At 37.5% G+C, this 27,166-nt stretch overlaps 1 protein-coding gene across 5 annotated transcripts in view; it reads right to left on the bottom strand.

The window, feature by feature from the left end:
- FAM13B (family with sequence similarity 13 member B) overlaps positions 1–27,166 on the bottom strand; it is a 45,260-nt gene that overhangs the window by 16,918 nt on the left and 1,176 nt on the right. For all 5 annotated transcript variants that reach the window (XM_033072909.1, XM_033072911.2, XM_033072913.2 and 2 more), the window contains exons 2-11: positions 17,710–17,876; positions 16,557–16,747; positions 15,906–16,118; positions 13,671–13,848; positions 12,909–13,053; positions 10,697–10,854; positions 4,938–4,979; positions 3,805–3,960; positions 1,896–2,031; positions 1,652–1,675 (exon numbers count right to left, since the gene is read on the bottom strand). In XM_033072909.1, coding sequence (XP_032928800.1) covers positions 1,652–1,675; positions 1,896–2,031; positions 3,805–3,960; positions 4,938–4,979; positions 10,697–10,854; positions 12,909–13,053; positions 13,671–13,848; positions 15,906–16,118; positions 16,557–16,713 — 1,209 coding nt within the window. In that variant the 5' untranslated portion in view covers positions 16,714–16,747; positions 17,710–17,876. The remainder of the gene's footprint in view (positions 1–1,651; positions 1,676–1,895; positions 2,032–3,804; positions 3,961–4,937; positions 4,980–10,696; positions 10,855–12,908; positions 13,054–13,670; positions 13,849–15,905; positions 16,119–16,556; positions 16,748–17,709; positions 17,877–27,166) is intronic.

A 27,166-nucleotide genomic window follows, 5' to 3' on the forward strand; every position in this document is an offset into this window, starting at 1 on the left:
CAAGAGTTCTTGCAAAATTATCTTTACAGTGTCTGAATATAACATCAAGTTACCAGGAGAGTTCAAACATACCAACAGTTGCTAGTTTTATGCTGCTGACAACAACTGACACCCATATCAGAAAAAAGACCATTCTGCTGTTGACATTATTTCAGTCCTCAAGTCAAATTCCAATTTGGGGAAACAATTTTTAATTACAGTGCATTTGTCATACTCTAACAGATAATTTCCACCCTGGAGATGAGCTGTGTAAGTCTTGCATAGTCACACTTACTGGAGTTATGGAAACAGCTGTTTCTATTTCCATTTCAAGCCCAAAGGAGAACTCACGTGCAGAGTTTTCTTTTCCTACAACCCTGCATGCTCCTCTCAAAATACTACCACACAGGAAAACCACATTTCCCTTTAACCTCTCCCCAAATGGTACAACTCTCCAGTAACATTTGAAACAGAGTATTAAAAAGATGGTAAAAACTAACATTGAAGAAAACAAAACTTCACACTGAAATGTCACCTTACCACTGACAGCAATGGACAGAGGTCTATTAGAAAAGTCAAAAAGGCCAAGAATGACAGCAGGTACAACAACAAAAGTATTTCTGTTGTGTGCTCCCAAGCATCATGTTCCCCTTTATATCAAACACCGTGTTTTATGTATTTTGTGCTATAGGATAACAATCTAATTATCTTTTTAGAACAAGTTTTGGCACTTAAACACAAGGAAAGAATCAGGACAAGTGAATACATTTCGTGAAATTTAATTTACAGAATGGGATTCCAAAACAATATGCTAGTTTGTGGGAACAAGTGGAAAATTTGACTTGCTAGGTGATTCAAGAAAGTCATTTGGGATCCCCAAAAGCAAACAGAAGTCAAACAACAGAATACATCACAACAGTGAAAAGCACTATGGAAACATTTTGTTTTAATAAAAATAAAAATTCCAGACAACTCAGTTTCACTGTGCTAACTCATCCATTCCCATCTTTTCAAGTTCAAAGACCTATTAAATTCTTCTAGCTAATTTAAGTCTACTAACAATAGGTTTGTTTATCTGGTTATCTTTCAGGAAGATTTATGGACTTACAGGCAAGAAGCTGAAAATCATTGTAGAAATTTCTCTACACGTGTAACAAACACCTCCACCCACAGAATTCACCACTCAGATTTGTAACACCAAAAGTGTCAGCAAATAAATAAAGAACTACAGATTTGATTTTTTTTTCATTAGAAGGGATTATCTGACAGCTGCATACATGCTGCTTGATGCAGAATGGAAAAATACTCTTTTCCCTGCACTTTACTGTTATCCTTGATTTCATTTTCATCAGCACGTATTTTACAGAATTCCTTGATTGCATCAACTAGGAAAGAGATAAAGATGTGCTGAAAAGAACAGGACATCTCTGCCTACCAGAGAAGGAAGTGGAAATAGAGAGGAAGGGCTGTAACTAGCTAATGACAAACCACACCTTCTCAGCACAAGCACAGGCAAGAGGCTGCCAAGTCTCAAGGTGACTGCTACCCTTTGCTGATCCACGCAAGGTGACTGTGGGCTATGCTGCAATCTCAGCTCTACAGCTCTGCTCCTCAGGAAGCCTTCACCAACAGTGTTCTAAGCAGTGCTATGCTGCCTCATACACTGACTTACCTCAGCAGAAGGAGGGGCTGGTATCTGTGAAAGAAGAATGGAAAATATCAGTCAGGGTCCAAACAAGTCACACCAAAATACACAAAAATTTCTCAGTGCACATGGCACAGAAATGAAGACAACTGACTGCACAGAGCAAGAGCATCATGTAATGCTACATCAGAGCCCTTGGAAAAACTTGGACCTCTAGAGCATAAAGTTGCAGCAATTTAAGATTTGATATACAGGAAACTCTTCCTCTCACCTGAATGCTTTCTTCTTCCTCAGTTACAGTATCATGTTTTATAGCTTCACTGTCTAAATCAGTGCAAACCAATACTTCAGAGCAGTCTCCTGTGTTTTCACTGCTACCAGTGTCATTATCTTCAATAACATCATTCCTAAGGATACAAACAGAAATACTAGAAACCTGTTGTTACACCTTAAAAAGAAAAGAAAAAAAAGCCACAAAAAAAACCCCACTTTTATTTGCCCCCTTAAACATTATCAAACAGAGTGGTTTTTGTTTGGGTTTTTTTGGAACAGAATTATTCTGACCTATAGGGAAAATTAATTATTTATGTGATGTTTTGTACATCCATACATGAGACACACATTAAAATGTATTTATTTGGTTCTTGTCTGAAGGGCCAAGCATCCACCCCACACTTACCATAACAACCTAAGGAATTAAAACACAACAGCCAGAAGCAATGACATCCTGAAACTACTGTGACTCAATGACATTGCTGAAGCTACACTCTTCTCAGTACTGAAGTCAGTTTATAGCTACTATTACTGTGTTCTCCTCTAGTGAGAAATCCCATTATTTCTAACATTTGGTCTGCTGAGACTTCAACTTAAGGCATGCAACATTACAGCCAGATAGATTAAAACTAATTGACACCATATTTGTATTCACATATATTCTGTGTGTGCCACCACCCCTGTTACCACGTGGCTGTCATTCATCACAAGCCTTTGACTTGTTTGCCTTCCTTCTCCTCATTCAAAAAGAATTCCAAACCACATTAAGAAAGCTCCTTCTCTATCAGATAGAGAGGTAATAAACAGGACAGGTTGAAAATTAACATTTTAACTCTTTTTTTCTTAAATCCAGCCATTAAGTTAGTATTAAGAAACTGGCACTGGATCACTGCTTCTTTCAGTTCTTAATTTAACTGTGTATTTGCCTTGTGCACAGTCAGCTGCTTTAAAGAACCCAGACACCCCCTTGAAGAATGATATCATGTATCCTCTCTTACAGTTAATCCACAGTGGAATGATGATCAGAAGCATTTGGAATAGTGCCTGTGCCAGAGGAGGATACTGGTTTCAAACCGGCAGTGATGGCACTTGGAGCCTCCCCCTCTGAGATCAGGCAACCTTTACAGCACTTACACTGGGACTGAAGGAATTCAGCTGCTACAGGGCTGCCAGGCAATTACCCACTTACAAATTACTTCAAAGACATTGAATCTTTAGCACTAAAACTCAGATTTAATTGATCATTACCAGCAATGATTATTACTTTTATGATCCACTGCAAACTTTATTCCTGTCTTCTAAAACCACTAAAGATTGAACAATTTAGAAAAGAGCATTTGAGTCACTGAACACTTCATGTATTTCAGGCTCTGTTCATGTATTCCAGCTCTGAGCAACAAAGAAATCTTAACAACACATTTTTGAAGTCTGGGTATTAATGACAGTTATTTGTTTTTAATGAAGCACCAAAATGTACCAGTAGCTTCCAAATGTTGCCATGGCAAATCACTACACTCAGAATCCAACCTTACTTACAAGAAAAAATAAAATCTGATCAAATAAGGTTGGAACTCTATGCAAAGAGGCCCACAGTAGTCATTCTATCCATTTTTGGCTCTTTCATGGACACTGGCAGCCAGAGCAGTAATGTAGGAAACACAAAAAGACAGGGTTATGAAACTGAATCTACAATAGCTTTAATTTGTTAAAATTTTGTCATAAGTCTCATTGGTGACATAAGAATGAAAGGAAATTTAAGTAAATTTAAAATGAATAAACTTAAGTTCCTGTGCTACTTGCACAGGGTCATAACTTTGGGTTGAGCTGGGGGATTTGGGTAGGTTTTTTTTGGAAGAGTTAAGATACACAGTCCTACAGAATTCATTACAGACACAACAAAATCTTACTGGTTGTTAGATCCTTCCTCATCCCCACTGGGATTTTTTGTTCCATTGTTACAGCCCAGTCGTTGCTGCTGTAAATGCTTCAGATCGTTATCTAAGCTGCTCTGCAGGTCGAAAAGGTGCTGTTCTACAGCTGCTCTGATTGTTCTTTCTAAAATGCTAAAAAAAGAAAAAAAGACAGAAAAGTCCTATTAAGAGTTCTACTTTTGCATTGATCAACTACACAGAAAGGCAGAGATAAACTTTACATGACAGGAATCTTTGATGGCAGTACTTCAAGGCAAGAGAGACTAACTTTTCCAAAAAGGCAGCAGAAATTACTACACTTACTATTTTTAAATCCGTAAGATTTACATAAAGTATTACGAAGTTTATCAACTGTATTTTAAGAGTAATCAACACATTACAATAACTAACATTTTTTAACAATCATACACAAAAGCCTATAAAAGCCTTATATATTAATGTGACAGTAAAATCCTGTCTGTAACAGGTCAGAATCAACCCTGGAACAGGTTCCACTCCATCACATGTGACTGCACCCTCTCCTGAACAGGGCTTAAAAGGCAAAAGCCAACAAATAGCAGAGACAATCAGCAAGTACCTGATGGACACAGGATATACCCAAAATTTCATCAAGAGAAAAAGCAGTATTCTTTAAAAACAGACTACTGTGCTGAGTGCCTCTCAGCCAGCTCAACCCTAACACACAAGAGGTCTCTAAAAGTCTGCCTGTAAAAATCCCAATTATTTCATCCCATTCAAACTCTGAAATTGTGCTTTTATTTTTCCTCCACATCTGTACACAGAATTCCCCTGAATTCAGTATCAAGGGTGCTCAAGTTACAATGTGAATGCTATCATAATACTATGTAAAAAAACTTATGATGTATCTAAGTGTAAAACCAAAGCTTTGGACTATTAACGCATGCACACAGCGCTCTCGTGCTCCTGCAGTCAACAACACTGACAGGTATTTCCTGCACTGGTGTTAAATGCCATCAGTGAAATTCTTCACACTAGAATATGCTCATTCACAACTGTAATCATGAAACTTTTTCGAAAAGGATACACAACTTCTATACATGTTCTAGTAAAAACGCAATTCGAACATTTTATATTTTCATTATACTTACTCTGCAGAGGCTGGCAAGATACTTATGGGAGAGATATGAGCACTGCAATAAAGAAAAAAAAGTTAATATAATGCAAAAAAATAATCATACTAAACAGAAGTTTTGAAGTCAACAGAAAACAACTTTAAAAAATACTGAAATATTGCATGTGATGGAGCTAATAAAAGCAGAATAAACATGTAAAGAACACCCAGACTTGCAGTTCCTTTATTATTTAAATGACAAAATCTTAAGGAGCACCATCCCCCAAGGCAGAAAGTTGTAGAAGCAGCAATGCAGATTTCTGTCTCTCAAGAGCCAATATTTGTTGTGTTATGAAGCTCCAAGCTGTCAGATGTATGGTCTTTCCCATGGGAAATACTAATCATGTTGTAGTCAAACATTTCCTGACACCTTGCTTAAGAATGCAGATTTTAATCTTGCTGCCTAAAGCAAATTCCAAATTACTCTGCTTTCCTCCACAGGTTCTTCCCACTGTTGCCTAATTTTGTTCTGCAATGCTCAACAGATCCACAGCACACTCTGAGCACAGCTACAACATTTGAGATAGAAGGCAGATTCTGGGACAGGAGTCTGACATTTGTAAAGCATCTGGAAATGTCCAGGCAAAGGCACTTCAGCCTAGAGCTTTAAACTCCTCAAGGGAGGAGTGGGAGGGTAGAAATCAACATAACTAACACAAGCCAGTTAATTCATGCATGTGTAGTCCTACAATTTTTCATTAATAAGATAAAAATTTTATTATAAAAAGAATACTTAAAACTTCAGACAAAGTGACAGTTAATAATAAAAGACAAGAAATCTACTATAAACAGACGTGACTTGCAGCACACACACATACTTCATGCAGAAAAAAATAAATACTAATGTCAGCTTAACATGGAGGGAGGTAAAAAAAGGCTTTTTCTTTCTATTACAGATAACTAAGCTCAAAAAGCTGAAAAAGATTTTATTCTACTCTTTACCATGCAACAACACTGTTGCCAAAGTTGATTTAAAATATTATTTTCATGAATGCATAAGGTAAACCCTGAAATACAAGGGAGCTTGCCACTCCCTTGAAGAACTGAGCAAGTTATTATCTCTGTGAGGTGTCCTGTCAGTTTTGACTGCTGTGAGCCTTGCTTGCACTAAAATATGCAGTCAGTCTCTGTTTACCCAAGAACAGTTTCAACACAGCAAAGAATACCTTGGTTAGAACTTGTGAGGTTTATTATATTTCCACCACCAGAGAAAGAAATTTCCTCAAGCAGACTTTCTGTTTCTCCTTCCTCCAAGTACATGAACACAAGCAATAAAGGGTTTTCAATTAAATAGAAGCTGATAAAGAAAGTGGTTGAAGTATTTATTTAAAAATAACTGTACTAGTTTGCCTTAGACACCTTGTACTGGGCCAAGAGCAGAGTGCATAATATTTAAACCCCACATGGCACAAGTGAACAAGCAGGTGCTCAGAGATGCTCTTAAATCTCTTCTCTTCCCTTTTTTTAATGGAAACTGGCTAACAACTCAAGTTCATCTTATGATTTGTGGTTGCCTGGTGAAAAGCCAAAGCTGATCTATTCCAAATGCACTGACAGAACAGGCAGCACTTAACTATTTCAAAACAGACATAGCTTTGGGAAACTAGAACACCTGACATAGAAGCCAGATCTTGTAGCCACTGATTTCAAAGCTGCAGATCAAATAACTGAGGGGGAACATGCTGACATTTTGTATTTTTATTCCAAACAAAAAAATGGCAGGTAGTTTACAGCTTAGGATATTTACATTTCATTTGTATTTCCATGCACAGAAGTTCAGCATAGCCCTACGACCTGTATGAAGTTGATTTTCTGAAAAACATACTTTATATTAGCAATACTTGAAATGAAAAAATGAAAATATGAAGCTAAAAGTTTAGCTTCATTAACAAAGTAAGAGAAAAGAAGCATGATCTTGGAAAAAAAGATTTCAGAATATTAAAAATGTAGTTTTGAGTATCCATCTCAGTAAGTTCTACAGAAGTTGCATTATAAACTTATGCTTGTATTCTAAACATACAAATACATAATTGTGTAGATTGAAATTGATTTACTATTAAAATAGTGACTCCTTGTACAAACTGGGATGAAAAATGAGGCAATTAGAGCACAGAACACTGCAACATCCTAATTGCAAAAGAGAGCAAGAAAAACTCAGTCAAGGGCACAAGTACAAACACTATTTATAGGAAACTGATGATTTGAAATCCTTTTATTCTACCACTTGAGACAATGAGGAAATGTGTCAAGAATAGTGAGAATCAAACTCATCTCTAAGGAATCCAGACCATTCCAGACACGGTTCAGAACAAAATTTTCCATCCCAGTGTGTTAACCTTCAGCCCCCAGCACAGGATGGTTCTCCAGTGCTCTTACCCAACACCTTTAGGAGCATTAGAGGTACTCAGCAAAAGCTGTGCAGAAATCAGCAGAATTACAATCCTAAAGAATCCTCTTACTACATGAGGAATATCTTAGTATCTTCAACAAAGCACTTTAGCAATTAAGCACTTTCTGAAACAAATGTGACAATCTTAGGTGAAAAACCATTACAACTCCTGAGCCCACCTACCACAGTTCAAGGATACTTTTTAAAAGCTGTAATTTATAATGCCAGACAGAGCCTTAACGCAGCATGACACAGCAAGACACAGGAAGGTAAACATTTTTGTTTCATAATGCTAACTCCCTCCTGAGAATTCCCTCAGCACTAGCTCCCTAGCCAGAAAAGGTCCCAGTAAAAATGTATCTCGAGTACAAAAATACATTAACTGGAGATAAAACATAACCAAGTTTTCCTTGGTAATTTCCTGACCATACACAGATCCTTATTTCTCATTAAAATAAAAAATGAAATAATGCCACAACTGATTATCTCCAAACAACATTTAACCTCACAGAATTTTAAAGTTAAAGCCTTACTTGCAATCATATCAAAACAACATTTTCTTTTCATATATTTACCTGTGCAGCAGAACTTTGCAGGCCATTCTGATGATTTTTGCTATCCCAAAAGAGCACTTCATGTAAAAATGCTTCATTTGGAAGGCAGCAAAGCGAGCTGTGGGCTGCTGGCTGTGCATGCTGCTGGCTGTGCTCCTGGGGCTGCCTGCGAGCGGCACCTCTGGAGTGCTGCACTAAACCCTGCAGTCTAAATAGAAATCGACTGCAACATGAGGTCACTCCTGACAATAAGCTGCCCAATCAACACTTGAAAGCTCTCCTAACGTGTTGTTTACAGATTTTCCAGGATGCAAGGAGGAAAAAGTATTTGGATGCTAAAAACAGCACTAGAGAAAAATAATAATGTATTTTCTAGCAATTTAGGCAGTTCTTCTATTCAGTCAGCTATACCTTTCATTTTGTCTCTCTTGGCAGGTGTTAATATCATCATTTCTCTCTCAGAGCTAATTAAATCACAAAAGGGTTAACAAAGTATCACAGAAGCAGTGAGGATGTTGCCCTTGTCACTGCATTTGGAAGCAAACTGTTTATACAACTTACCGCCTGTCATATCTCATATTTTTACACATACAATTTTGAAAACTCCAAAAACAAAGAGCTTTTATACAAGGCTTCTGACTGACAACATCTGAGAAGAACTGCCCAATTAAAGCAAATACTGCTTGGCATGGCTCAGGGATGAAAAATTTGAAATAATGACAGAGAAGGATTCACAAGTACTTATTTCCATCATGTCTTAAAATTCAGCTGCAATGCTGAATCAGCAATTCTTTACTCCAAAAGTCAGGACAGCAGAAGGGAAAGAGCCATGGGGAAAAGACTTCTGGCAGAGAAAATAAGTTTCCTTTACGTGCTCAACACCAACCTGTGAGCAACAAATGCTCCCTGCTGGGTAATGGGCTCAAAGATCACTCCACAGGTTTATTAGAAATACCATTTTCAAGCAGTCCCTAAACCACAGTGCATTAATGATTATCCACATTTTCACAAGATCTCTAACTTGAAGTCAAATTAAAACCATGCAGAGCAAGAAAGTCATAGGTTTGAGCAAGAACAAACAGAATGAGTGGAGAAAAAAGGCAGTAAGCAAAATTAGAAATGAGTTATAGTCCAAATGAGAAGGAGGAAGGTCAGATGCCCCATTGCACAAATCAAGATAAACAATCTCTTTTAGTACTCTTCACAGAGAGACCAAAACACACAGATATTTGGTTCCCAAAATCTGACAACAACAAAAAGGCAAGAAAACCTCACCTTAAAGAACTGCAAGAATCATGTTTAAGATCTACTTCTCCCTTTTCCTGTATAAGTTGCCACAGGCTCTACATCAGGACAATGATAAATAAATCCAAATAAACCTGCATTAACATTTGCTTTCTTTTTTTTCTTTTAATGTCAAGAAACTAAGACCAAGAAAAAGGCCACTAAATGCCTACATAAAAGGCATTAGGTTTGGGAAAATATTTACAGTATTTATAGTGGTTAACAGTTCAATAAAGAACACTTTCTCATTCACTTTATTTCTTTTTAAATGTTTCCTGCAGTTGTTCTGGTTTTACAGTCAAAATTATCCTTCTTCTAAAGGATTCCTCCTTATCCTTCCCCACAAACTATGTAAAATGCCAACCATAATTAATGCCTATTCACTTTTAATTAACCTTAAACATCAAGTAAAAATGTTTTTCTCTTCAGGCTATCCAATTTCAACTCTCAAACATGTTGCATTTGTCACTATTGCTGTGTTTACACATTCCAGAAGCAACCTAATACCTGTGAATAGTTAAACTGCAACTTGTTTTAAAATTAAATTGAAATTAAAAATAAGTTTTATTACTGATAATTAACTATTAAAATATAATTTAAATTGCAAAAGAGAATCATGATTCTGTCATTTATTTGATATTTTACAGCTTCTTGCCATGATGCAGAATAAAGCATGAAGCCAGCAGGTGAACAGATTCCAACCAAAAATCCATATTCTTGAGACTATCCATTCTTAGGCAGTAAGTTATTTGTGATTTTTCCTGCATTTCTTCTGTTTTTAGTCATTTTTTTATTAAAGATTCCTCCTCACTCCTCCCTGCAAGTTATTACATGCAATGCCATAACAAGCACATGCTGTAGAGGGGAAGAGGTAAAATTCACCATCTGTAGAATGTAAACTCTAAGTACAAGTAAAGCAGACTTAAAAATAAAACCTTGCATGCTACAAACAAGTAAAATATAAATCTGTGTATTACAACCAAGCACCAATAAGCTCTCAAATCAAAGTATGATTTTGTTTACACACTTTTATGAGAATTGCTCTTCAAAGCTGGGTCACCCTCCAGCATTCCTGCCTACATCACATTTTGCAACTTCCAAACCTGCCCACAGCTCTCCAGCCCCACGTGACAAGAAACAGTCCCAGGATTTCCCACTGGACAGATGGTACAGAACAGGTTTGGATCTACCAGTATGCAGATTCTTCTTATTTCTGCTGGAAAACTTACTGTTTAAATACCACATTACAGTTTGACTAAAATTTGCCCTTTTTACCTTTCCCTGCATAAATCCCCATACTTAATCTGATCCGATTCTACAGGCATTCCTCTGCTGAATTTGGTAACAGTTATTTTAACCCATATTTCAGTATTATAAGAACTGCACCTACTTTTAAAGCTTCAGTTTGTAGACACCAACACTTATCTCAAAGGTCTGGCAGTTTCTCTCTCTGACAGAATAAATTACAATCCAAACTTTAAATCCAAACTCCAAGGCAGACCAAGTTACCTTGTTGATGCTGTAACATTCCTGGAATCTGAGAGACTCCCTGTCATATCTAGATGCACCACAGCTGGCCTTTCAACAGGTTTCTCTGTGCTGTCTTCTGGAAGTTCTTCTGACTGCTCAAGTTTTACATCTTCCTCTTCTTCCAAGAGATCGTTGATCTAAAAAACATTTAATCAACATTAACGGATTGAAAAATTCCTTTCAAGAGGTCCAGGGAATTAAAACAGCATGAAAGGTATCAAAGTAATGTGAAGGAGGAGAACACTTTTTAATTTTAGGAAAAAGAGGCACACTAGGCTTGTATTTATGGAAAACTGTAAATTCTACACCATTAAAAGGTTGCTCTTGAATGCTGGACAAAAACTGAAAAGCAAGAAGCACCTCTGATGCTATAAATGAACACAAGTAGAATGAAGAAATTATAAAATCCCAACCACACTGGAATCATGAACTACAGAACCTTTCTTCTTCTATGTCTAAAACAGATAATTCTCCTCTATTCCACAGGTAGCCTTATTCATGGAGCAGAAGCATTTTCAAACCCTCTTAGGGAAGGCTATACAGAAGTCTATGAACTCAAACTTCAAAGCTGGGAATGACCACACAAAGTTTCTGTGCTCTAGTCTATTTTTGTTTCTTTGTTTCCAAACACAGACGTTTTTAGTGAAGAAGTAAAATATTACCAATTCAAAAAGTAAAATAATATAGCAAACTGGCAACTCAATACAGCAATCTTAATTTTTTCAAAAAGCAACTATGTCTAAAACATGAAAAGAAAATAGAAAAAAGTGATTCTGATTGACTCCCAAGATGCCTCTGTGATTGATTATTGATATCCTAATCTTGCAAACCCAAAAATTAAAGCAGCAGCCTCAAGAAAATATGCTTTATAGTCTCTGTCAGCACTGCAAAACAAAAACGCTAAATTAAGAAAAATTGAAATGTCAGAAGTGTAAGATTACGCAGAAGACAGAGAGAAGATACTTGTGAGTTTTCAAAAGGGGTGTAAAGTGTTGTATGGCACTACATTCCAAGTAAGAAATGTATTTACCCCTGATTTTCCTCTGTAATTGCAAGAGGATGTGCCAGTGAAGCAAAGCCCACCCACACACTGGGGCAGCTGCCAGCAGGGCTGTGCCCGGCGGGGACAGCGGCCCTTCTGTCCCCACTGCACCGCCCGACAGAAGTGCACTGTTGACATCTGGTGGAGACACCAGGAAATTAAAGGGACACCCCACCAGCCCGCCAGCTAAGGGAAAAAACAAACAAAACCACACACCAAACAGATTTCGCGCTTAGGAAACTCTTTTGCTGAAACATATAACGAGGCACGGCCAAGCCAGTTATTTCAAATCATGAGAGCATGGAGCAGCTCTGGCTTTCAGAGCTGAGTGACAGCCCTCAGCCCCCAGCTGCAGGAGTCACAGCCCAGCTTTGTTCAGCAGCTCCCTGCATGCAGCAGGGCTGTGGCAGCTCTCAGTGCCAGACATTCCTGCATGGAGCTGTGCAGAGCAGCAGCATTTGCTCAAGGAGCTCACACAGCAGGCACTGCTCACTCCAAAACCTGCTGCCCACGCCTGGCACACCAGACCAACGTCTACTGCAGGGAAGAGGAAGCAGCCAACTGCCCCAGTACCTGCCTTACCTGTCTTGCTAGAGGAGGAGTTTGTGAGATTGGCTTTCAATTCAGTACTCTTTGTTATCTACCTTAGCAACTGCTTATTTTTATCCTTTTCCCTCTTTACAGAAAACACATATTTTTTAAGTCTCAGAATCAGAAACACCATTTAAAAACTTTGGCACAGGAAAGCACCACTGATAACATCATCAACTGGAGTGCAAGACCCTGCATGTTTCTGTAAGACACACCCAGAAATGCTCTTGACCAAGACCAACAACAGACTCATTCTTCATTTGATCAAAAAACAGTTCTTCATTCCTAAAGTGGCAATTAGAAAGCTGTTTCTAACAGTGTCTGTGTTGGGCAGGATATCACTGTTGGTTTAGTTCCTATCTATTTTTCAATATAGCACAGCTATACTTACAAAAAAAGCAAGAATTTCACAAGCATAAAGGAAATCAGCAAAATGCCAGTTTGCAAGAAACTTCTAAGTCATACTAAAGAAACTGTAATTCAATAAATCTTTCATAAACATAAATGTGTATAACAGACACTTAAGTGGTAACATATAGCCATTCAAAATATTCTTACCTGCTCAGTTATTGAGCTTAAATCATTAGTAGATGAAAAATCTTCCTCTTCATTTTCAAAAAACTCATAGTAGTTCTCCAGAAGCCCTGCCATTATTCTGCTAACTATTTCTTGCTCTTTCAGATCCTCCACATCTGTGTAAATACTAAAAATTTCAACACTGTTTTAGTTTAAAAATCAAAATGCAACATTTTCCCAAAGAATATCTCAGAACGTCTCCTATGACTAAGTGCTACACTTCACACCATTATCCCCTACCCATTCTGAACCCATGCTTAAAGCATGCCTTCACACTGCTGCCTTATAAAGCTTTATACTATTTTCTATTTTAAAATTATGAATTAGCAACTATTTAGTCAATTAACTTTTCATGAGGGATATTCAAAAGTCAAATATTTTCCTGTGCAGAGGAAACAACAATATAAGCTAGAAGTTTACCAGCCTTCCCCTGGAACTGTTTTCCTGCTACAAACAGTAGCCTTACATACTATCACTAAAATACCTAAACTTCAGAATAAATACAATAATGCAACAATCAAAACAGTGGTTTCTGATGTCACAGCTCAGAGACAAGCAGCTGTTTAAATCTTACCAAAAATTGTAAAACCAAACCGGGGTGAGTGGGTGGGAACAAGAAAGAGTCTGCCTGAAACATATTGTGCACTTTGTTACTGTTGCTCATGCACTAGGAATGACTTTAAACTGCACAGAGACACTGAAATTCCCGTAAAAACAGGGAATGAACTTTTATAATTAACTTACTGAAAAACATCCGGGCCAAAGACTGCAGCTAAAGAACTTGCTGACCAAATTTCTTCATGATGTGATGCTACGTTAGTTAAAAATTTACACAGAAACTTTAACAAACTGTAATTAACAGGTGGAAGCTGCTGCAAGAGGAACCTCAACTTTCTTCCAAATTCATCTTCATTATTATAATCTGAAAAAATAATAAAAATATTTTAGTCACACAGAAGATATCTTTTAATATTTAAGAGTGATCAACTTTTTGCCTCTGACAAATACTTCTGAAAATATAATTTGGTAAAACTGCAACCTAAAATGTGAAAACCGGCTTGCATTTGTTCAATATAATCCACCACATTCTCTTCTGCACGTTTTCCCAGTTAATGCCCACTCAAATTCCTGATTTCAGAGGGCAAACGTTAAGTTCTTGTTTCACCACTGTTACATAACAATTGCTTCACAGAAGAGCTCTATAGACAACAGCTCTCGAGAGCGAGTTAACTTCCATCTAAATTCTTCTGGCATACAAGCCACTTTGACACATTTTCCTTTATAAGCATCCCATTCTCACCACTCTAGCAGCTTTTATAATACTTAACTCATAAATCCAAGCTATGTCAATGTAATCATCTTCACACATGCTTAGCTTGAAGCTTGCTGATTCAATTTCAGATCTGAGAAAGGGTCACCATAAAAATCTCATTCTCACCCCATTTAACTATACTCTTCATCAAAATATGTCCCTATAAATCTTATTTGTTACTTCATCAGCCTTAGAGGCAGCAAGGTTCAAAGAATTTACAGCTGTTTGTACCTGAGAAATTCCATATATCGGGAAGAATTGATACAAAGAGGCCTCTCCTTCTTTCTCAGACACTTGAAAACTCTTCTAAGATCAGTTAGAGAGGGAAAAGCACGTTTGAAGATGATAAGCCATCTCTGCCTCTCTAGATGAGAGAGCAGAGACATCCTAGCCCTTAATATCAAAGCGAAGCATGAGCAAATTCCCTGTTGAGCATGCACAGGAACACCAAGCAGGAACTGCAGGATTTCATTTGCTCAGACACAGTCAACATCTGCAGTAGCTGAATACAGGCAGCCAAGCACAGATATGGTTGTCTCAACGCATAACACATTAAAATGAATATTTAATTGACAGTTCTTACTCTAGAAATGCACTTTGGAAACAGAACAGGGGGGAAAAATTACTTTAAAAAGTACTTTAACAATGTTGACTTTTAAAAAGAAAAGGAGCAAGGCGAGGTAACAATCAGCCCACTCCGAACATACACATCAACATGTTATGTCTAACTAATCTGTCCTGAAATTTAAGTTCTAAACAAGCAGAGACCCAAAGGCAGAACGTTCTCACCTCTAACTGAAGTGCTCTGGAACTAAAGCAGGGATACACACTCGTGGGGCACAGGGCCAGGGGCACTGGAATCACCACATTCACACCTCAATTACCCAAATCACCTGTCCCTGAGGAGCCACCTGCCTGCAACGCTGCTCCTAACGAGCTCCTAACGATGTACACAGGCCACACCTCGCTGTATAATGCAGTTATCCTGAGGACTAAGCCTGACCTAATGATATGGAAGTATTGCTGAAGAGGGAGAAGACCAGAACCAACACATGGGTCAACAATTGCTACCACATTTCGCATGTTTCTGAGGCAGCAGTTCCTCTGCCTCAAATACAGGTGATGATGTAATTCTGAAAACCAAGTGAGATACGTCTATCAGACAGGCAAAACCCAACTAGAGGAAATCAAAAGTCTCATTTCAGCATCTGAAAACACTGTTTAAGGGTTTATATGGTTTGATTTCCTTGTTACAGATAACTTTAAATTTTTCTGAAGTAACTTTTACACTTTAAAAAAACCATAAAGACAATAAACTGCAAGTTTAAGAGAAGTTTCTGTATATTTAACAAAAGGGAACCAAATTGGGACTTGCAAGCTAAAAACAATCTATATGTAAACCCATCCACAGTGATCTATTCAAAGATGGGAAGAAAAGAACAATTTTCACACTAGATTTTACAGTCATAGAAGGGAATTCTGCTGTCACACCAAGTGAATATACCTCAATCCCATTTCCAGTCCTGACAGACAACATTGCAACCAAAGTGCACCTCAGCATTATCATTATCATTACAAAGAGCAAAGATGCCTTAGTACCACTACAAATCTCAGTTCAATACTAGGTTTTACTTTTAAAATAATTTTGAATCAAAAATAGTTATTACCTTGAGAAAGTTGCATCAAATGTATGTGCAAACTGCCTGGAATAACTGGCTCTGGAAGTTCTTGAAGAAAAAATCTAAGAAGGCTAATAGCTGAGGGTACATCTGCTTCTTTAACCAGGTCCACATCCTCTCCATTATCATATCGTTGCCGGAGCCACTCCACTGTCTCAGCATTCCCATTGACTTGGAAAAGTCCTTCTTGCTCCAGACCCCCTGAGTTAGAAAATAAAATTGTAGAAATAAACTTTTAGCTCTGGTATGGACAAATATATAGGAAAAAATACTGATAATCAGATATGCACAATTCTCATACTGACTGAAACATTTTCTAGACAAGTCTTGCACAACTTTCAGCAGTTCTCTTCCTAACACAGTCTTGGGCCCAGTAACAATAAAATAACAAGGGAAATGTTAGCAGCACCTAAACCACAGCATTTCCTATGAGCTGCCCTGCAGAGCTGACTACATTACTGTTGACTAGAAAACAGTGATACACATAACAGGAACAAAGAAAGGAAGTACCCAAACCAGCCAAATCCCATTCAGTTGACTCATTTATTTCAGAAAACAAGTACTCCTCAAATCCCACAATCTATTCTGTAAGGGTAACAGTGAAATCTATTATTTTAAACACAGCAAGGTGATACATACCATGTTCCTCAATATAGTCCACGACATGGCGGACTATGAACGGAACCTCATTGTCTGGTTGCCCTTCTTGCTGCAGCTCATCAAGTGGAATTCCAAATATTTTGTTAGCAAGAACAGAGTTGCAGTTACTCAAGGAAGGGGAGGAGCTCTTCCTCATATCTTTTTGCAGCCAAAAATCAAAGCTGTCTTTTCTGTCAATAGGAGAAATTAAAAGCAAAAAGCCCACTTCAATATATGTTTCTGAAAGCATTGATCTGAAACACAAAGTGTTTGAATTACCAAATGCAAATACTCTAGTCTGTCTCCATCCATCCACTGCTTTAATGGACAATTCTGTAATGACTCCAAACACAGCTAACTCAATAAACATCTATCACTGAGGTTTTCTGTCCAACCCTCAACAGCGAACTGAGAAGAACACATATAGCACCAAAGAAAATGCAGAAAATTCTAGTTACCACATTTCTAATTAAGTTCTAAGGTATTTTGTAGATTCCTCAGTACTTTTTCTGACAGCATTGAGTAGTCAGGCTTTCAGAACTCAACACAAAAGCCTCTCAACAGGAAATGAAACCAGTGGATCACACCAAACCAAAACCCTAAGTTTCAGTTATATGAAATGATTAAGTACTTTGTGATACATAACTGCACTGTAATAAGTTTAAAATATATTTGCAATTTCTGGTCTACATAATAAAGCTTTCAACACCTGCATCAAATTAAAATTTTTATTGAACAGAAAACCCCCAAAGCTAGTTTCTAGATGCTCAGAGATACCATTCCATCATGCAGAAGCATGAGCTTCACTTGCATGTCTTTGCTTGATAAAGGATATAGATAGATAACAAAGGGCAGTGTAAGTCAGTCAAGCTGTTATCCTGTAAAAACCAAAATATTTCTTCGAGCAAAGAAAAAATTGTCCTTTCAAAATAAATAATAAAAAGAAAAGAAAACATATTTGCTTAAATGCAAGCAGTCACTCTCACAGAAGCTGGCACACAGAACATGAAAAATACAGGCTGTTAGTCAAAGCACTCCAACCCAACTAAAATTCTGTTTACTAAGAGGTAAATTTTAATAGATTAGACATTCAGAAATCCACACTTGCTTTTCTTTTTTTTTCCCCCCCAGCAAAACAAGTTAAGAAACCCACCTCAGAGTACTTAAACAGCCAAGTTTGAAAAACGCTTTTTGCGCCAGCTGCCCTCACTGACCAAGCATTCTTTTGTCATTTATGGCTGTTTAAGATTATGGCAAAAGATCAGCCTGTAGTTCCTCATTGAAGAATAGCAGAACTCGATCAGTACTTCAGCAGTTAATCTGAAAATAAGGAAAATATTATCAGGTCATAGTTTTCAACAGTTTTAAACTCAGTTAGGAATCCAAACATCACGTTAGAGGAATTCTTGTCAAATCATCAGTTTCTTGTTCTGAACAAGAAAGCATAAAGACCACATTAGCACAGCTTATGAGAGAGCTCCCAAAACAGCAAATCCCTCTTTTCACTTGTAAGTTAACCACATCTGAAGTGAAAGTTAGCATGGGACATCTAAGTCTTAACAATTCTGAAATAATTTGCAGACTCATTCAATCCTCTTCCAAAGAATCAAGGAGGGCTAAGTAGGTTACACAGAGTGTTTTAAACTACCTACCATACTAAAATATTTAATGGCTATGAAATTTTCAGAAGGATGTCAGGCACTGGTCTAATACAACACCTTTAAACAGTAAGACCAAAATCCTAACTAAGGAACATTTAGAGTCAACCAGTATTTGGTGGTACTGATCATCTTTTCTAGAAAGTTGACTACGTGCCCTAACTGCCAGTTCAAAGTCCAAGTGATCATCAGGTCTGGATACAGGAAGCAAGTCAGATTCCACAGAACCACACACATTTTCACCACCTTTTATTTAGAATCCAGACTATCTGGACATTTTTCATGTTCTCAGCTCTCAAAATAGCTACAAACCACAGTAAATTCCCTTTATGATTTTCTGTGGTATTGAAAATTTAAATTGCAGTTTCATGGCACAGTGGAGCCAATGTAATGCCCAGAATCAGTCCAAGGGTCACCTCAGCCCCTTGATCTTCCCCATTACCTGCTCTAAATAAACTCAAGCAACTGTGACTGGGCAAAACAAGCTTGTGACATCCACATAACCACAACACTCATCACCAAAACTAGACAATAAAGAGACTTTCCCCAGCTTCAAAGTACATTCACTGAAACCTTTTGTTTCCTAACTGGAGATTGATATGACAGACTGGAGACAAGTACCTTCCCTCCCTTTGTTCCCACACCAGCTCCTGCTTCTGTCCCACATCAGGACAAATAAACTTTATCTTCGCTTGCAAATTCCTGACAGCCAAGCCCTCTGGTTTCAGTACCAAAATGCCAGAACATTCATTAGCCTATCACAACAGGAGCCCAGAGTACTCTCGGTAGTTTGAATAAAGCAGCTGTCCTGCTCCAACCCTCCCCAAACAGCATCCATGTGCTAAGGGACCTGGACATAAGCTCTATATAAGACTGCTTCCACCTCCTCAGCATTTTCTTGAATTGAGGCTTAGGGAAAAAAAATTTCAGGCTTAAAAGTGTTTAAATTGTCCCTGTCTATTGCCTTGTATTACACACAGGTTTTAAACCTGTTACATCTCACACAAGTGAATCCTGGTCTGAGATTAGGACTCTAGGTGAGCTGACAACAGAAAATGAAGGGTTATATCCTATATATTATAGAATATATAGAATATATAGAATATATAGAATATATATTCTTCGGGGTTTTTTTTTTCACCCCATTATATTCAAATCTGTTATTGCAAATTCTTGGTTACTAAAAGTTCCTACCAGATTCCAACAGTGAAGCAGTTGCAATTCATGAGCCCCCTATAAATTATGGAGGCCTTGTACAGCCATTTTTCTTATTGTTTTGGTATTCTAAGTGAAAGTCAACATAATCTTTGCATGTAAGTAGATTTCAATCAATCCAAATATATCAAGCACATTTTAAAATATGAAGGTGCACACAATCTATTTTCTCAGGTTCTGTCAAAGTCCACAATGAACCAGAAAACCTCACACTGGCCAGCTGTGGGGTTAAGGGCAGCTGGGAGAAAACCTTTGATGGATCTACCAGAATGCTTCAGGGTGACTTGCTGAAACCAAGAAACAACCTTCAAAACAAACATCACCTAATAAAAAGACCGAATTAGAAGTGACCACTTCTTTATAATTCTGCACCAAATGAACAATCCTGCAGCCCAGCTTTCTCAGCAGAGGTAACTTTGTGCTCAGTTCACCGACATGAAAGCTCAGCCACTTTTGCCAGGTGCAGCAGATGAACAGGCTGCCTGAATATTAATTTCATTCAGGAGGCATGAAAAAAAGAAAAAAAATACAGACTTCTACTTTAACTGGCTTGGCAACGTAACAACGAAGTTGAAACAGCCTGGTTGTCTCATTGTTAGAGCAAAACCGGATTTACAACCCAGGTTTACACTTTGAAGAAAGCTTTATATGGCTTATTATCACCTGCAAAAATTAGTGAAAGCCTCATTTTCACCCTCTCAGACAATCACACCTGTACACACATTTCAATATATCATTATAGGCAACAATCTGTTTTCAGAGCGTTTCAGTCTTTTCCCTTTTAGTTCAGGCTTTGGTATCTTCAAAGGCTGTGATACACTTTACATTTACCAAATCTAGAAAGAGCTAGAAACTCTGAAAGTTATTCCATTTCCAGCAAGTTTTATTTCCAGTTATTTCCAACATTGTAAAAAACTGTTAACGATTAAAGATTTTATCTTTTTATATGGATCAGAAGCTTTCCCACTTGTCCTCCCCCGACTCAGGAAGCACAGCACTTCATAAAGACACATAGAAAAATTAGGACAGGACATGTAACCTTCAGGACTATTTCCCAAGTCTTTTACATACTAAGCAATGCTGTGAAGTTTTTAATACTTTTTTTTTGCCTCAATCAAACAACTTAGGAAACAGGAGCTAACCCACTCAGTCAATTCTTTCTACTTTTGCCCATATTATCCTGATCCTTTTCAGCACATGCTTCCTCCTTACAATTTCACAACTTAAATGCTTTACAAGTTCTATCAGGAAAGAAAAAAAAAGCAACTTAAAAAAAAAAACAACACACAAAAGTACCTAGCTTGAGTTTAATTATAAACATTCTGGTTGCATTTTTTTTCAAACTACTTCCCTCCTTGGTACTACCTTTTAAAACAACCTTAAGCTACATTCACGCTCTCCAAAACATAAACGAAGGAAACTAAAAATACACCTCATTAAACCACATATTACACCACAATTTTAGAAGAGACTGAAAAAACTTACTATGTCCCTTGCAACATGTTGAACCCAAGCACCTTAAATGAAGGTAGAACAGAGAGCTCTGCTCTGTATTGTGGATTTTAGTGCTCTCGCACGTTATTTAAAAAAATTTGCTTTGCTTTTTTTATTAAGGCAAGTTCCTCATAGAGTATGCTGGGAAAACAGCATCATGAGCTTCATTTTGCCATCATAATAGCATTCCCTTATCTTGGCAACTCAAGAAGTTACACCCACACATGAAATGCCACTAAAAACCCCACAGAATACATGGCTGTTAAATATTTGAGGAATACACAGGAAAATTTAGACTTACGTTTAGTTCAGCTTTTACATTAATGACTGAAGTACAAATAATATACAGGCATCATTTTAAATTAAAGTCCTCAGGGTTCCACCACCTTTCCTTAAAACAAAGGAAAGAAACAACAAGTAAAAATAAACAAAGAAAAGCTGTAAACTGAAACCCTGCCATAGGAATGAAAACATTAATTCTGCTTTGTAGAATGTCTGCCACAAGACTCAACTATTTAAGCAGTTCTTTTATTTGCTTGTTTTATGCAGCAAGAAATTTGTATTGTCTCTGAAGCCAAACCCAAAGCTCACACTGACTGCTGTTTTTTAATATATATTTTTAATATATTATTTCATGGCATTAGCAAACCTCACCAGTCAGTAGTTTTTAACACATAAAAGTAAAAACTAAGTTTTAGACAGGGGAAAAAAAAAATGGCCTGTCCCTGCTTCTCAGGAAACACAACCAAGTTTTTTGGCTGTTTCAGCCTGCAGTGCTGTGACCCTGTGAACCATCACATGACTGCAAACTGGGTCCTAACAGATCACACACACATCCTCCAGTACACAGAGGATCAATGTTCTTTGTCTGGAACAATAATTTACAAATAAAATTCCACAAAACACATTAGAGTCTCAAAGTTTTTGATTTCTTACTCTATATTTGACCAAGAAAAACAGTGTATTACATTACTTACATGACTTACAGCTAGATAAAACCTGTGATGGCACCCTGCATGCCCACAGCAAACATACTCTTAAATCCAAATAATTAACTGATATTTTGCCTAACTTTGAAATTATTGAAGTTTAAACATCTTTTCTAAGAAGAGTCTCTAAATTATGGTCAAAACTTAAGCCACAGATTCCAAGCTGGAATCACAGGAACTCTCTTCATGACATCACCAGAGCCAGCTGCCGGGCGTGAGCAGGAGCAAGAAAGATTCCCTGGGAAACTTTTGTGTCCCAGCTCACGGCAGAACACACAGAGCCATCCAGCAACTGCTGAACTGCATTCATTTATGTTTCCAAAAATGGCAACCAGCACCCTCGATCTTACTCTTAAGTTTCGTTGAGTTAAAAGGAAACTGGTGTTTTGTAATGTTATGTCAGAACGGTAACAATTAACACTGACTGATTTTTATACCATTTGTACACTCAAATTACTGTGAGCATTCCCAATGGATGAACTGCTTTTGGGCAAAAGAGCTTTTACTCATCTGATTTTCAGTTTTTGTTCAGCTAACAAGTAAAAACAGAGTATTTTGCTTGTTTGAAATAATCCAGTCAAAATTGAAAAGACACCCAGGCTGGGGAGGGGACATGGCTTGCAGTAAGTTTATACAAAAGACAAACTGAAATAAATCCCACAAACAGAACTCTGCCACAAACCCAGGACACAGAAAAGGACAAATTTGTCTCAAGAGTACAATGAAAGACATGCAGAGATGTGCCAGTGCTTGACCAGACACAGAACAGCCTCCATATAAAAAGAATAATCACATTTAAGTACTCATTAATACATTTGAGTAGTCAAAACAGTAATTATTTTAAATAAAAGTTTTTAAACCAGCAAGATTAGCTTAAAATAGACTCTTAAAGGAATATTTCCTCTTTTTGACTCGGTGAAATCAGCTATCAAGAGGTATTTTAATCACAAGTCTAGACTGGCAAATCAGACAACTGGGCTCAGTTATTGTTTTAAATTTAATAAGCTGGTTTTCTTAAGAGCACAACCCCCATCCCCGTTAGGACATACTGTTTGAAATTAGGTATAACTACAAAATTTAACTTGCAGTGTTGAAGGAATCCATGTTAGAATAAATATCTTCTCAAGCTGATGTGACTTTCCTGCTCCCTTCGTTTCTCATTATGCTTCCTAACTCTTCACTGCCCTGGTGCTTTCTGGTTAGTAGGAATCAGAAGGAAACCAGCTAGCTGCAGTTTTGCACACAATCACAAAAGGAGTCAGCAGAAGCATCAACACCAGTTCTTTAATTAATGAACTGTATGCCTGTGTGTGCCTTCACAAGTGCACTCACATACACATTAAACCTCAACTCTATTAAGCAGATTTTTTTTTTTCCCAGCACTTCTGGAGATAGCCTAAAAAAAGCCCATTCAACTGACAAAATACTAGTTATACTGACAAAGCAAGCAGAAGCACAAAAAACACAACATAAGATTTAGTGGAATGTAATTCTAATGCAATTTTTGTTTCCTGGGAATGTGGCAACAAGTCTTCTAATCTACAAATTAGAACAATTTAAATTAAGCTTTTATAGCCTTTCCATGCAAGAAAGAAACAAAACACCTCACGAAAGCTCCTCTGCAAGAGATAGAACTAAAACTAATAGAATTTTGTATGTTGTGGGTTTTTTTTTTAAATCTACAAGCCAAGAAACCATAAATACTGATTAGTATTTCTTTTCCAGTCATTAAAGTTTAGTCTACAATTTCAGTTGACAGAACCTGATCACACTGTCTGTGATAAAGCCCATCGTTCACAGACCTTCACAAGAGACAGATCCTACCGATCAGAAAAACCTCAAATTCAGTGACTGATTCAAGCAACATTCAAAAGAAAAATTCTACACTTTCAAAGAACAAGTTGAGAGATGACCGAAATGTTAGCTGGTTTTGATATGCAAAAATAATGTTTTATATTTACTTACTAGATAAAATCCAAATACTTTTAAACAGTATTACAGTAACTTCTAATTCTCCAGTTACATTGTAGCAAGAAAATAAAACCATCAGTGATACCAGAAAAAGTAGATGTTTGCTCAGTGCCTCACACCCACCACCACACTCTGCCAGATTTGCTCTCATCTGCTGCTGCCAATGCACATGTGCAGAATTCTAAAGAAACTTCCTGCTCACACAGATCCCATCACACTCTTAACAACAGTAGTTAATAAATAAAAAGGCTTTTGTATCTTGTGTAACAGCTAATTATATTCATCCTACTCGCCACCCCCCAGTGCAAAGCTCTACTCCACCAACCACACACATCTCACTGCCCCTGCATCAGATAATGCAGAACTTCGGTGCAATGGCATTATAAAGGTACAGTAAAGTAACAGATAGGAAGAAATTATCAGCAAAACCATGCAACTTGCAAGCTTCATGTTATAAAACCAAAGCAGTTTAACAATTGTCACTGCTGTTAAAACAGACTTTGGAACAGAAGTCAAGCTATCTCAGAGACACCAAAAAAGCAAACTATAAATATATAATGCACTTAATTCATTATACATAAGTTATCCTATTACATACATTTATCATCAGTTTGTTCCTCCCCCCTCAAGCAGGTAAGCAGAAATACACACTGGAACTCAGCAGATTACAAAATGGTTACACAGCCCCTCCACTATCAAACACTGCCTCTGCCAGAACCTTGAGCATGTGCCACAAAAATAAAGGACAGGCTCAGCAATCCCACTGCAGGAGGAAAACATTTCAATGAAGAGTTCAATGCTGCAGCAATGATTCTCTGAATTTCAAGAGACGGGGAAAGAAAAAGAAAAGACAAAAAAAAAAAAAACCTGGTACTGAGGTCTCCCGTTAAAACTTGATTATGACAAAATTTGAAGACGCCACCAGAAATCATAAGGCTAAGAGTTACATTACAGACTAAAATTAACCAACCTGGTTACATTTCTAGAGTGCCAAGACAACAAAAGAGTTCATTAAATGTAAAGTTCAGCAAAAAGGGGAGTAAGCCTTTCAAATATACAGACTTTAAAAAGGGTATAAAAGGAGAAAGAACCACATTCATAAGATTCCAACTCTCACCTTTTCAGTTTTGTCCATGTATTATTATCCTACACAGCTGAGCACAAATTTTAATCCTAGCACACTGCAGGGAGCACTGAACAGAAGAGACACATGAGGAGAGCTGCCAGAGAGACTGGATCCTGGACAATCAGTGCAGGGTTCCCACCAGATACAGGGCTCAGATCCAGCAGATGCCCCACCCAAATGTCCTTAGAAATGTCCAAACAGCGAAGAAAATAAAAACCATTTAAACCTCTCATAAGAAAAAGCCTCTGCAACCCCAGTCTTTGTTACAAGCTGTTTGAACACAAACATAAAGCCCTATCTCTATTTTAAGCTCATTTGACATATTTTTCTTTTTTTTAAAGACAAATATACAGGATTTCACACATTTACAGGGAAAAGACCACAAGAGTAGAACTGTTTGTTTCTATCATAATAGAACTATTTTCACTAATCAGAATATGGGTCGGCAAAATATTACCCATTTCTTGCAGTGAATGACTCCACCCATATGTTGCAAACATAACAGGTTTTGACCTTCTAAACTATGTTTTTAAGACTTCAAAACAGCTCTACAGAAAAAAAAAAAGCCTGGTAGAAGACGAAGTTACGAATACATCATATTTCAGGGGGTGCAATAATCCATAGAATTCACCTGAACTGACTGAACTTCCTCAAATCTCAACAGCTGGCTATCAACCCAGCAGGAACTGAGAAGACAAATCTGAATTTACCAAAGCCTTGAGACAGCTAGTCATTCTCAAACAAAATTTTTGCAGGTAAAATCTCTCACCTTACAGAAAAAAATAGTCATTGAGACCGAATTGCTCAATTATACTTACTGGCCAGGGAGCAATGTAAAATTCTTGTATTCTCTGCCTGAATCCAATTTTGACAAGAGACAAAGAGCCCCTCAGCTGAAAAACTGATAGAGCCATCACTTTACAAACTGCATGACAAGTACCGATTGCTTCTGTAGCCCTACACAGAAGATTTAATATTCTTTTACTTCTGTATCTCCTCCTCGTATGTCCTGGATAAACTGTTACTCTTCAGTTCTTAAGTAACATTGTTCACATCTGAAATTATCAATAAATATTCAACTAGGCCTGCAATGCAAGGAAAAAAGTTTAAAAAGTTTCCCATCCTTCATCCTTACAGACACAAATGACGAACTGCCCTGCATAGAGTTAATTCACTCCTACCTAAATGGCCCCTAGATTTTTGTGTGCTAATATGGCAGTAAAATTAACCTAGTGCTATGCACTGAATTAGAAGACAACTTGAAGCATTCTCTTACCGACATCACTTCCTCTTCCATGTAGCTGCAGCTTCTTTTGTGGGGGATGGGAAAAAAAAAAGAATCACCACACCAAAAAAAAAAAAAAAAAAAAAAAAACCCTCAGATTTGGCAGGTTTTACTCACTTTCCAATGAGCCCTGGAAAGGGGCAGCACTGCCCAACTGCTCAGCTGTAACACTTGACCAGAAATCAAAAGGCTGAGTATTAGAAAAAGAAAAAACCCCACCCCATAAAGCCTTCCCAAACAGCAAGCAGGGACCCACAGAACTATCTGATGTCTGTTCCAAAAGCAGAGAGGATTTCTTCAGCCTCACCTGCTTTTGCAAACATGCCATATGTACACTAGAAAGCAATGCTTCACTGCTAGCACAGGTTCTCAGGGTATGAGCCACACATGACAAATGTTAAATTAAAGCCTTTTAATGAGCTGTGAGAAGATCCTCCAGTGTTCCAAGTAACACAAAAACTAAGTGCCCAAACTAACAGAGCAGATAAAAACTATCATTTGCCAAACTCTGATGTTTTGATGTGTTGTTCATGTCACAATCTGCAAGCATTAAAAGTTACCAGCAGCTTGTCCGAGTCAGCTTCCTTAAATGTAACCACGGGACTCTACTTGATTGATTTTTCTAAAACAATACAGTAAATTTCCAGTTTGAAGCTTTCAAAACACTGAGGTATTTAATTCCTTATTGTTACATAGTCAGACAAGGAAAGAATCCCTATGGAGCCAAACAATGTATAAAATACAGACCAAGATTAAAAGCGATTCTAAACATCTTCAAGTCTATGCAACAAAGAACACATGAAGCAATTCACTAGTAATGAGCAGTAAAAAAAACCAACAAATGAAACAGCTAAACTGTTTATAATACAGGC

This window comes from Catharus ustulatus, chromosome 15 (assembly GCF_009819885.2).
Source record: "Catharus ustulatus isolate bCatUst1 chromosome 15, bCatUst1.pri.v2, whole genome shotgun sequence".
Lineage (NCBI taxonomy): Eukaryota > Metazoa > Chordata > Aves > Passeriformes > Turdidae > Catharus > Catharus ustulatus.